At 39.9% G+C, this 12,726-nt stretch overlaps 1 protein-coding gene across 3 annotated transcripts in view; it reads right to left on the bottom strand.

Annotated features, from left to right (window-relative positions):
• Positions 1-12,726, bottom strand: part of abca2 (ATP-binding cassette, sub-family A (ABC1), member 2) — a 122,939-nt gene that overhangs the window by 38,434 nt on the left and 71,779 nt on the right. For all 3 annotated transcript variants that reach the window (XM_042422515.1, XM_042422513.1, XM_042422514.1), the window contains 7 exons: positions 12,142-12,363; positions 9,540-9,913; positions 7,654-7,813; positions 5,566-5,694; positions 5,260-5,427; positions 3,326-3,422; positions 2,239-2,412 (listed from right to left, as the gene is read on the bottom strand). In XM_042422515.1, the coding sequence (XP_042278449.1) occupies positions 2,239-2,412; positions 3,326-3,422; positions 5,260-5,427; positions 5,566-5,694; positions 7,654-7,813; positions 9,540-9,913; positions 12,142-12,363 (1,324 nt within the window). The remainder of the gene's footprint in view (positions 1-2,238; positions 2,413-3,325; positions 3,423-5,259; positions 5,428-5,565; positions 5,695-7,653; positions 7,814-9,539; positions 9,914-12,141; positions 12,364-12,726) is intronic.

Here is a 12,726-nt window from a genome sequence, read left to right as displayed (position 1 = left end):
CGTTCAACACGCTAAACTGCAGGACAAGATGTGTGTTCATGTTTATAAGTTATCATCAAGTTTTGATGACCATGTTTAAAGGAGGAAGGTATCACGCCTCATATTGCACTTTAATTTAACAACTGAGTATTGAATATTTTATACATTTTAAGATTTTATTTAAACATTATACATCTTGAATGTTGTTTCCATGGGCTAAAGTTCCTTGCTTCAAGTTTCACAGAATAAATGGGAAGCAAAGATGTCTCCTTTTTTTTTTTGCTGATCTGAAAAATGATCCGATCCATGACTCGAAGCCATGATACAATCCGTACCGTGAGTTTTGTGATCCGTTGCACCCCTTTTGAAAGGGGTCTCTTATGGTGACACACTCATTTACCGAAACAAAACTAAATGATAAAGCAAGGATTCTACAGGCCATTTAAAGAACTGTTCCACCCAAACACACAATCAAGAGTTTTCATTAGAACAACTTCCTCCCAGAGAAATGTTCCCTGTACATTTTATGCCAGTAGCATAAAACTCTGTGTAGATTCATGACTAAAACTGTGTGTACACACAAAAATACATTCTTTTAATCAGATGTATAAAGTCCTGCATACTATACTATGGCTCTGTTTTATAAATGTCAGTCATTGTGGAACAAGGTGCACATGCACGAGCCTTATTTTCACTCCCACAATTAGCCATAAATGGAAGAAGATGCTCTTATCAGCCATTTTTTTAATATCAATAAGCTGACTGCATCATGGTCTTTACACCTGTCAATGAAACAAACGGGAGAGAAGTGCAGTTTCATCACTTGTGTTGCACCAGTGAGGTTCTCAAACAGGCACATCATGCCTCTATCATGCAGAGCTGTGTGGCTCTTTATAATGTCCATGTCATTAATTAATCACATAGACCTGTAAACTTTCGTCAGCAGTAATCTCTGGTAATCATTTTTAAACATCAGAAATATAATCAATGATTAGCAGCAGTGCTCACAAAACGACTTTACAGGGTGTGTCACAGTTTAGGGTAAAAAAAAGGAATATTGACAGCAAAATGATGCCGCCTATGCAAATTAGAAGAATGAGACATAACATAAGTAATTACTCAATATGAAGTTTATCAATGTCTTTGTTTGGCATTTTACAGATTGATATGTAGAACCATAAAAATCACACAATCAGTACAGTTGGTTATCAAACTAAACTACAGTTTAGACCAGTACCCCTGGTCTAAAATGTGCCTCACCACACATTCTGTTCATTAAAAATACTGGTTTATGTATGGGAAATGATATCTGCATGATTTGGGCATACTAATTGTTTATGCATCTGGCCTCTGGTCACTGATTCCAAACAATAAAAATAATTATGAATTAGATCAGATGGTGCTATAGCCTGATATTTATTAGATAAAATGTCTGACTGTCCATCATAATCAAACCAATTACATGATGCCTGAGTCACATAACAAGGTGTGTTGGAGATATTTTTTGCAGGGCGCAGTTCCAAAAAGTGCACAATTAAATATCAAAGCACACATTAAAACCATTGTTATATTAAAGTCCAGTGCTTGCTGAGATAAAGCAGCATGCTCTCACTCTACAGAGCCAGTAAGCTCTTTTATACACAGCTGAGTTGGGATTTTTTCAGACACCACTCCCCCTTTTGTGACCCCTTTAATAATCATACAGTCCCCTAGCTAGAATTTTTTTTGTAATTCCAGTGATCCAACCCTTTCAATCTGTCATGGCTAAAATCAACCATAAATTGCCTTGGCAGTCTCCGGGCAACTCCTGTCAGTTTGGATGCATCATTATGGATCAACTCTCTGTATCAGACAAGCAGCTCCCTACTCTCTGCCTTCTAAATAAAATATGACTTGCAGTGGAAAGTGCTTCTGCTCCAGCTTGCATTGGCATTTTCACAGGTGTGCCCACTTCACAGTGCACAGTGGTAAGCACTTTACCAGAATAAATCTTTTTCTTACTAAAACATACTAAACAATGCGTTTGACATCACAGTCTGGCTCCCCTGTGGATCTGTGTGGCTCTTGATTTATAGCAGAGACTGTTGCCATCACATTGCTCTAAAACAAAGTCCACGACAAAAAGGTTTCTGCTTCCAACTGTGGCAGCTGTGTAACATTACAAATATAACCATGTACGTTATGTATCAAATCTATTGTCTAACCTGCATCATGGATATATTGTCAGCACTCAAGAAGCATTGCATTCTGGTCACATACCTTGGATCCAAACAAAACCATAAAGGAAGTAGAATTTCCCCCCAGTGTTTGGTCCTGGACGCCAGTAGGCTCGTCGGATTTCATTGGTCTTTTCTGTAAAGCTGGAGTTTTGTCTAATTTTGTACAGGACGTGGGGTGGCAGGGAACCATCTTTGTTAGTCTGGAAAATCACACCTATGAAGCAGAAGAGCAAGTATCAGGTCAGCAGTGTCCTGGTGGTCATCATGAAGCCTGCTAACATCATAGTGTAGCTTCAGTCCATTTCTGAACAATGTCAAACCTCTGTCTTACAATCAGGTTTGTTTGTCCTGTGGGAATCTCTCCTTACAGCACTGACTTTATCCTACTCACTGAATTGTCTTCACTTGTTGCACTTGTTTTGCCTACAGACACTAGATTTGCATGTCTAACTCTGGAGGTCCACTGGATGCAGCTGTGATGCGTTCCTGTTGGTGCACAGCTGTATCACGTCTATGTTGTGGCTCAGTCATCCACTGAAAGGTTCAGAAGCAGAGTGTCTTCAAACAGTCTGTTCTTCAGCAATGGACTCTTTGTTCAGTTTTCCCTGCATCATCTGTTTTGTGTGTATCAAATGTAAGGTAGATTGTTTCCAATATTGTTTGGAGTTGTTTTGCTGACATTTTTTGTCTTTTACAAGCATGATTAATACATGTTTGCAGGGCATTTATTATTCATGTGGTAACTCTGTTTTACAAAGGTGCAGATTCAACTTTATGGTCATTTTGGAGGCTGTAGTTTGTGGTGCTGTTCACACTGTAGTGCTGAATGTGTTGTTTTACTGAGAGGTGTTTCTAAATTACATATGTGTCTGGCCATTTGGATGTTCAGAAAATCTGTAAAAAAAAAATGAAATTGCAGATTTTGAACTTGTTGCACTTCCCAATTGGCTAGCAAGCCAAATCAGTCCATTTGAACTGTACCACTATGTCCTTCTCCTGCTGTGGCCCAACTGTTCCACTAGTTTTCATTAGAGCATAAAGCCAGCGCTTTGTTCAAGCATTTGTTTTACTATTTGCTGAGCTATCATTATCCCCCCCTGACACACAGGTACAGAGTGATGACTCACTGGCAAACACAGAAACATTGTCCTGGTAGGCCTGGTTCAGCGTGTAGTTGACGATGCTGTCCTCGTCAGGAAAGCCCTTGAAGATGTCCACACTGACCTAAAAGCCCGGGACAAACACAGAAATAATCGTTCACAGTGAAAGTAGAGTCATGAAAAAAAACTATTGTGACAGCTGAGCACCATACTGAATTACTGCAGGGTCTGCATGTTTACACTTGAATCAATAGGATAGTGTTTCTTTGCCTTTTCCTGTCTCCAAACGGTGTCTGTAAGTAAATCAATGCATATTATTGCAAATATAATGACCTTGGGCAATGTTATTTTATAGTATGTGTCACTTCAGATTGAAAATGAACACAAACATTCTTTCATATGACTTCCATGCCACATCTGACTACTCATACTAAATGTTCACAATATATTGTGTAGTGTGTGAGTTTGTATTTCACTCCTCCATGGTTCATCTTATGCTGTACATTATGGTGTGGTGCATGTCTGACTGTGTTTGCTGAAGTACAATGTCAGTGTTGTGTTTTCATCAAGCAGCAACCTCCGGGGCTGAAAAATGAAGCAGATGCAGAAGTGGCAAGAACCTGCTTTCTATCTAATGGCCATCAGGGTGCGAATCCACTGGTTGCAAAAGAAAGTCCGATTGTATGGAAGCCTATGGGAAAATGACCCTACTTCTCTCTTGATTTATTATCTCATTGAACTGTTTCCTAGTGGGTTTTCGGTCTCAATTGCTAGTTTCAAGCCTTCTTCAACACAGCATGATGTTCATTTTGTAAATTATGGTCCCATTTAGAGTGCTAACCAAGCTAGCAGCTAGTACTATGGTCAGCTCTACCCTCTTGTCCAAATATGGTCCCTTCTGGTTCCAAAAATCAAACATGGCGACGGCCAAATCCAAGATGTCGATGGTCAAATTGCTACACTCGAGGCTTCAAAATGGCAGTTTATAAACCAATGGGTGACTCACAGTGGCTATGTCCATATTTCTTACAGTCTATGGTTTTCATCTTGTTGCACTGCCCCCAAATGGTCAAAAAAATAAATTAACAGATTTAAAGAAATATTTTTTTTGGGAGATAAATTGAATTGCTTTGCCAAGACTCTGAAAAGATCGATACCACTCTTATGACTGTACAGTAAATGTAAAACTACAACAAGGTTAGCTTAGTTTCGCAGGGGGGGGGGGGGGGGGGGGGACAGCTAGCCTAGCTCTGTCCAAAGGGAACAAAATCTGCCTACCAGCACCTCTAAAGCTTACATATTAAACTTTATATCTCTTTTGTTTAATTTGTACAAAAACTGTAGTGTAAAAACAATAATTACATGCTTTATGGGAGGGTTAAGGTTGTAGTTGTTGCTACTACTCCAGCTAATGTCCACAAAAGAGAACCCTCTCCAACTCGTTATTCAGTAATGAGTCATGTTGGCTATGCTCTACTGCTCATGTATGAGCTGGCATTGTATGGTCAATGTTAAGTACTGTAGAATAAAGAAGCCATGTGGAAATCCAAATTAAGTTGTCTGTTGCCTCTCTAAGCTAACTAGCTATCCCAGAGCTTCTGCTAACTACAAGCTGCTAGCTGTCTCCACCTTCCCCAGCCCACATTACAAGCAGTGGCTCCAAGAATTTACTGGTCCCAGCTGAGAAGTGCATGTATCGAGATATTTATCTATTTATTTTCATTTATTTAAGTTTTCTTAAACCAATGTATTATTATAAATGTTGTTGACATAACTTATATTTGTTCTGCTAATTTTTTCTCTTCTTTTTCTAAACATTTTTGTTATTGTACAGTTATTGTACATTTGTTTGATTTCTGAGAAGTAACTGTTGTCAGGGATTATGACCATCAAGTAAAGAGTATTAAAAGAAAAAGAAGTGCAAGCTGGCCTGGTTAGGATTCGCCACTAACTATACAGACCTTAGACATGAAGCGCGTCCAGCCACAGGCAGCGTTGTCAATGGTGTCCAGCTGTTCTAGCAGGGTGGAGGTGTTAGGAAGACTGTAGTTTGCCTCCATCAGCCCCTGTATCAGCTCACTGTCTGTGCCATTCAACAGCTCAGGGTGCTGTTGAAGCTCTGAAGACAGCTGGAGGCAGAGGAGAAAGAGCTGATAGATGACTCACAGCCCACTGAACTTCATGGGAAAATATTGATACATGGAATAATTTTCACATCCTGATGTCATCATCAATAATTTCAGTGGATGACTTGTATGTGAACATACTTGTTGCAGCCACACCAGCTGGTTGTGCAGCCGGCCCTCCTCAAGAAAAATCCTGAGCTGAGCAGAGATGTTAAGCCACACCTTGGTGTAGTGTGTCACGTTCCCAACGAATGCAAATGTCTCATTGGCCTAAGAGGGAAAAAAAATGTTCCTTTGTTTTTGTAATGCTATTTTGTCATGAATTCAGCCATCTGCCCATAAAGTTTCACTCCTTTCCTCCTCCACATCCTCCCTTCCCATCTCTCACCCTCCCACATTCACAGTGCTCTCACCCGTCCTCAGCCACTTGCTCAGATAACTGATAGGTGCTGCGAATGGTCAGACTGTGCTACAATCAACAGATAATCAATAAGTAGGAGAAGGTTGTTGTGAACCCAAGATGTCAGACAGTACAGGATACATGTACTGTTTGTGGAATACAAAACTTTTCCCATTGCTTGCTCCATGGTCTCACATAATTCATGTTGGGAGTCTCTGGCTCTGTAGTGACAGTGACACTAAACATTGACAATAAAACTGTAAATGCAGCATTGTCAAGAGTGAACTATTAAGATCAGGGTATAAAATAAATCAAAACAAACCTTTAAGGATAAGATTTATTCTGTATGTTTCTTGTCAACAAGGACAACGAGGAAAGCTCAATACCACTGGTTCCTACTGAAGACATCAATCTTTAAAAACAGCTCACAAATATTTATTTTCATGTTTTAAAAACTCAGTAATTTCCTAAAACAACTGGTCACTGTAGTTTTTAGCAAACGTTCCTCAAATGGGAGGAAATAGTGCATTTGTTGGGGACTATTTTAAGCGGCGGATGAATTGACATTTGTTCTAGTGAGTATTTCTGGAAGCAGAACAGTGTGGGTGTGTGTGAGTAAATCTCACTACAGTGTGTTCATGGTGATGAAGGAACATGTCACCCAGTGCAGCAGTGTGGCTCACTGATGTGTTTTTAATAGTTTTTGGACAACAATGGAGCGCTATGACACAGAGGAATAAGATACACACAATGTACTTGTTAGTAGGATAGATTAACTGTTGGTTTGGTTTACAAGGATAAAAATATTGAATATCGACAGAATAAATCTTTAAAGCTGTATTAATCAATATTTTAATTGAACGAGAAAGTCTATTTTGGACTTTGGAAATAGTAGTTTGATCAAATATTGCGTGTCAAAGTCCACTTATTAGCTTTCAACCACATCCTCATCAGTGGATACCAACTGCTGTACACTGTGAGATGCAGTTGAGCTAGCTTTGTAAAAAGCTAAAAACCATACTGTTATGTTCACATATGATCAAATGACAATGTGTAGCATAACAAAAAGAGAATTATCACCAACTCTGCAGTGTTTTAGCTCATTTCTTTGTTCACTTCTTTGTTTTTTTGGCTCTGAAACTTCATCTGTTTGAATGTGGCCCATGAAGGTACACATAAAATAAAACCATACATGTAGAAAAAATATACACATTGCATTAAAAGAAAATATATACAGTACCAGTCAAAACTTTGGACATTCATCTGAATGAGAAAGTGTGTCCAAACCTTTCACTGTTACTGTACATATGCATTTCCACATACTTTTAACATCAGTTTGACTGATATGTGCAGCTACGTGCATGTGTTAGAGTACTACTTCCCCCATAACTTGTTTATCACATTAATAGTTAATAAAAGTTGGCATTATTATTTAATTTGTCCTGGTCAGATGAGTTTTATAATGGTGGGAAGAGTTGGAGTGAGTGATAGAGGTGACGTGAAGGGTTGTTTGATGTCTCTCTGCCTGGGTGTGATAGTGCCTGTCTGATAGTGAGGATAGGGTAGTTCCTGTTATCGTACTAGCATGGCTGATCCGAGAAAGTTTTGATTTGTTTTTAACATAGAGAAAGTTGTACTAGTATGTCAGATGTGTTTACAGCTTGTTCTGCTTCCCCAAGTGGCCAAAGAACAAACAATAGATGCAGCTTTAGTCATAGTTTTGCAATTCTTTGGTGTGGAGCACCATGAAAGAAGTACTGTATGTCAGTTGAAGTAATGAAAGAAAATTTACTTATACACCCACACCAAGGACAGCACTCTCTACTTGCCTTCTGAATCACTTTATCCACCTGGGAGCCGATGGGTGAGTAGAGGATCTTGGGATTTGTAGTCATCAGGTGAACCAGTAAGCCCAGGTTCCTCTGTTCTTTGCTGGTGAATCCCAGAGAACTCATATTGCCTTGCTTCAAGGCCTCCGGCTCAATGATCCTGCAACAGCCACGGGTTAAAGGCCATTAACTTTACTGCTACTCACAGTAGCAGTACTTCTGCATTTTATGTTATCTGTCGCAGGTTGTTAAAATGAATCACAATGAAACAAAAAGAATCCTTCTCATATATCAGGCCACAACCTCACTGTGCTCACATCAAACAGCTCACAGTAACAAATGATGCTGCAGTCACTTTATCTGACAAGGAATTCCTCTGAGTTTGTCAGTGAATCTTTTGAGATTCGGACACAAAAGAAAGGATTGGTGAAAGTTCTTGTCATCAATGACTTGACCAGTGTAAACCAATGTGAAGCACCAAAATTCACTGTGAGTGAAACATGATGTCTTATTTCTACCAGTTATGATATTTTTGTAGCCTACTCAACAAGTTAATAGCTGGGATAGCTATTATTATAGCTGAGGCTATATTATCAGTAGGCTATATAATATCAGATGTATGTTTCAAATTATGTGTAGGTTACCAACTACATAATCATCTACTCTTTGACATATTTTCTCTTCCACAGGATGTCCATTCAATTTACAAGCATCATCGAAAGTTAAAAATGAAGAAGCTGCAGTTGGAGATAAAGAAACTGGAGAAGGATATAAGTATAAATTTAAACACAGCAGAGGGTCATGGTTTGGACTTTATTTAATTTTCTTTTTGTCTTCACAGCTTGAACAAAATGAGTGAATGAATAAATAAATAAATAAATAAACAGAAAGCAACTTTGGCATACTTTTATTTCTTAAATTATAAATGCTAAGCTTTTAAATAAAAGGGTTCACTCCAAAAAAAAGTGACCATGAATAAAATGTGGATTAACTGAAAGAGGTGTTTTTGTAAAAATCCCTCACAATTCTTCCATCTTATGTTTCTGAACATGAACATGACACAAGTGATGCAAGTGCAACGAGACACTCGACGGAACCGTCTTTTGGATTCTGTTTCCGTCTGTCAGAAATTCTTTGACACACAGCTAAATTCAGCTTGACAGTTAGCCTGCCGCGGAGCAGGCTAGTTCTGCAGTATAAGTTCATAGAATCATATAAGCCACAGTTATGGAACGGAACTCTATTAAATTCACAAGGCTTATCAAAATAGGCCAGACTTTTCCTTTATCCACCATAATGAAATACCCCTCCAGAGGTTCATTAAAAGATGTATTAAACAGTTTCTGACCATCTGAGGCTGAGTTTCACAGCAAGCTAAAATCTCACGCGATTGAAATATGAATTCCTCATGAAGTTGTTATATAATGAACATGTTAGCAACCAGTTACCTGTTTACATATCCAGCAGACAGACGGAGTTGTGTTTGTGTATACCTGATCATTTTTAATTTCACTTTCCTTTTAGCTGTATTTTGGTCTCCACCAACTCCTGACAATAATATCTGTCTCTTTAGCTGCCAAATGTTCACTATGTTCACCAGCTAACTGCTGTCTCTGTAACAAAAACAATGAACCGAAAGAGGCTAAACTGCCTCATAGAGCTGAAAGAACTGTCCAGTGATAATGTAGGTTTGTCACCATGAGCAACACCTTTCACATTAGAGTCTTTGTTCATACAAAAATATTGATTAATGCAGCTTTAAAGCCTCACCTTGTGTTTCATTTCACTTCACTTTAGCGATGCTGCAGATCTCGACAGTTTACATGGTGAGTACCGTTTTATTTGTATGGATAGGAACGATAACCGCAACTACAAAAATCACCCACCTGTTGTTCCCACACAGAATGGGCTGCAGCCCGGCCCAAAGTTGCACAAATGCTGAGAACTGAGAGTGTGGGTTTTCAGCTTCCTCCTTCCCTTTCCCTCCTGCTCCAACACCAGCCTCTGCTCCCTCCTCAGTCTCCTCTCCGGGGATGTCGGTGGTGTTGGGGCCCCACGTGGTGGCATTGAGGGACCAGGTTGTGTTTGTGGGGGAGGGGGGACTTCGACCAGTACAGGCCCCTTTGGGCAGCAGTCGGGCCAGGCCGGAGAGCAGGTCCACGTCCTTGAGAAGCCTCTCCACATCGGCCAGGTCCTTCAGTAAGGCCCCGAGGTGGGACTGGGAGAGAGGAAGCAAGGAGCTGGGCCGCTCCAGGTGAAGCTGGTGGGAAGAGGATGTAGGAGAAAGCTAGTGAGGTACTATCATGGGCTCCAGACTTGTTGTTAGTTAATCTCAGATGCCAGAAATCAAAAAACAAGTTCAAATACAAGGAATGAGAAGATCATATATATTACATACATACATCCTTCTTTACCATGCAGCTCGTCACATCAGATGCATTTTTTAAACTTTTTTATTTTTGTTGTTTTACCAGAAAAACAGACATTGAGTTTAGCCAAAAGGACCACACAGATTCAGACCATGTTTTTGATTTCATCCACAATTAGTAATACTGTCGGTGACTATGCATTGGTTTAGGTAGATATTTTTATTTTGCACACCTGCTCCTCATTCCCTCGTTGCCTCTTCTATATTGACTGTAAGGAATAAGGAAGTGCTCAGACTCCATAATTTTGCCCTGTCTACACAGGAAGTGGGAAAATGCGGCGTTGTGTACATTGACATCTGCACCTTGCACCTATATTTTAGAAAATATCTTATCAGTCTTATTATAGAACATACAGCGTGAAGGACTGACACACAGGGACACTTTCTTCTACAGCAGTCTGACAAACGTTGAGTGATATTTACACAGCAGCGATAATTAGATCAGTTCCTCATGTTACTGTCAGAATAGTCATGTGACTGGTCACAATACGTTTGTCTTTCATGATACAGTATATGATATAATAACAGAAGTTGTCTGAGTGTGACTGTTTAAAACGTTACATTTCTTCATCCAAAACACAGAGTGCACAGTGGAGACTATATGGATTTACTATTGTGTAACAAGCTAATTATTCCTAATTATATTATCAATAAAACATATAATATAATAGAGTTGGGTGAGAAGTATATATATAATAACTACAGTACCAGTCAAAAGTTTGGACACACTTTTCCCTTTAACTTGAATCAGAAAGTGTGTCCAAACTTTTGACTGGTACTGTATATTGGCTCTTATTTGTTTACAATATTAACACATACTATTTTTTATTGGATCCCTTAAATGTGGTTATTAAAGAAAGATGGCACAGATGTATGGTAAGTGGGACATTTTAGAGTGTAAAAATAAACTTGTTGCCCTCTGACACTAAACCTTTTTGATGGATCTCCAAACAACAACATCTGAAACATGATAAGGAGCCCAACTAAACACTGGTTGTTATAATAAGTCAGAAAGGTCGGCAAACATTTTATATAATATTGATTCTGAATAGTGACTAGTTAACTAAATCTGTCAAATAAATGAGGTTTAGTAAAATGTACAATATTTCCCTCTGTAATGTAGTGGAGATGAAGTATCAAGTAGCATAAAATGGAAATACTTAAACCTGCAGTGCGGAACTTTTACACATAAATGAAGGTCCGTTACATTCAAGTTCTTGCCAAATGAGTTCACCCAGTGCTGATTAAGCCGATCATTTCACAGTATACAGAGTTTTTAAATCTCATGTGTGGTGTGACATTCCCCCGGTGGCCCTTTGGCTGTTAATCGTGCAGCTCTTCTAAAATTTCCAAATGTTATTGGACCAAATGGATCAAATTCTGAAAGGAGTCATTTCAAGGGGGTTGGGTGACACTCAAAACAATTTATCAACCATTTTGCAGCCTCAACAGTAGGTTACGGCCAGTATGTACTGGCCATCGGCCATACTGGGACACATCCCGGTGGGCCGTCAGAACATATCCATTTATACTGGCCCTCTCTGTTTGCCTGTCATTCGGGGTGAGAGCTGCTGCATAGCTGTGTCAGGCTGCATTCAGAGGGTTGAGCAGAGGTGTGGGGGGGTTGTGGGGGGGTTAGTGCTCTAGAACGTAACTGCTGTGAAATAATCAGAAAATAACATTTTATTGATCTGATTCACCGGCTTCCCTGTTACCACCGCTCCCTCTCTACATTCACTCTCTAGCTCACCTGACCACAGCTGCTCTCTCTCTCTCTCGCTGGCGCTCTCAGCTCTCTCTCTCTCTCATCTTTATCTCGTCTTTTTTAAAATGAGTTGGGAAGCCGACAGAAAAGTCTAACTTTACTTTTAACGTTATCACATGAAAAGAAATGTCCTCCCCTCGTCCTACTGACATCTTTGTACTCAGGCAATCACAACCGAGCAACTCTCTTTTACTCTCGCTGCCAGAAGGAAGACCTCAAAACTGTGGTTAAGTAGAAGTACTGTACTTGAGTGAATGTACTTAGTTACATCTTATATTAAATGTTTCTGTTGTACCTTCTCATTGACACTCTGTGTGTTGATCTGCTCTCGAAGCTCCAGGCTCATCTGCCTGAAACGCTCTGACCTTTGACCCTCCCCTCCACTGCACACTGCGCTGCAATAGGCCTGAAGCACCGGTCGCTGCTTCTCAGGCACCAACAGGATCTTACTGAGCTCACTAGCCCCGCCATCCCCGCAGGTAAGGACCTCCAGCATGGCGCCAGTCAGAAGAACCCCCTGTGGAAGACGCTAAATCAATGTTTTGTAGCAAGCAAGCACCAGTAAGTTTCTTAACATGAACTGCTATCTCTGCTGAATACATTTCAAAATTCTATCTGCATCCTTCTAACGTGAAGATTGATCATTCTGTCGAGCAACAAGCTTGCAGCAACGTCAATCCTTTCCTGCTTTCATACAGGACAGGCTTGGTTTGTTAACCTGTTGTACTTGGGTCAGATCAGTCTCAGAAGTGAAGAATGTTGGCTGAGAGTGTTTCTACTGGGAATGGAGCTGAATCCCAATACTAGATTTGGACTGCACATCCCTAGTTTCTACACGCGTTTCCCAGAGCAATACTTATAACAGCCTCTTAAAGTTGAC

The sequence above is a fragment of the Thunnus maccoyii genome, chromosome 9, assembly GCF_910596095.1.
Source record: "Thunnus maccoyii chromosome 9, fThuMac1.1, whole genome shotgun sequence".
NCBI lineage: Eukaryota > Metazoa > Chordata > Actinopteri > Scombriformes > Scombridae > Thunnus > Thunnus maccoyii.
The sequence above is the reverse complement of the archived record's forward strand: the minus strand, read 5'-3'. Positions and strand labels throughout refer to the sequence as shown.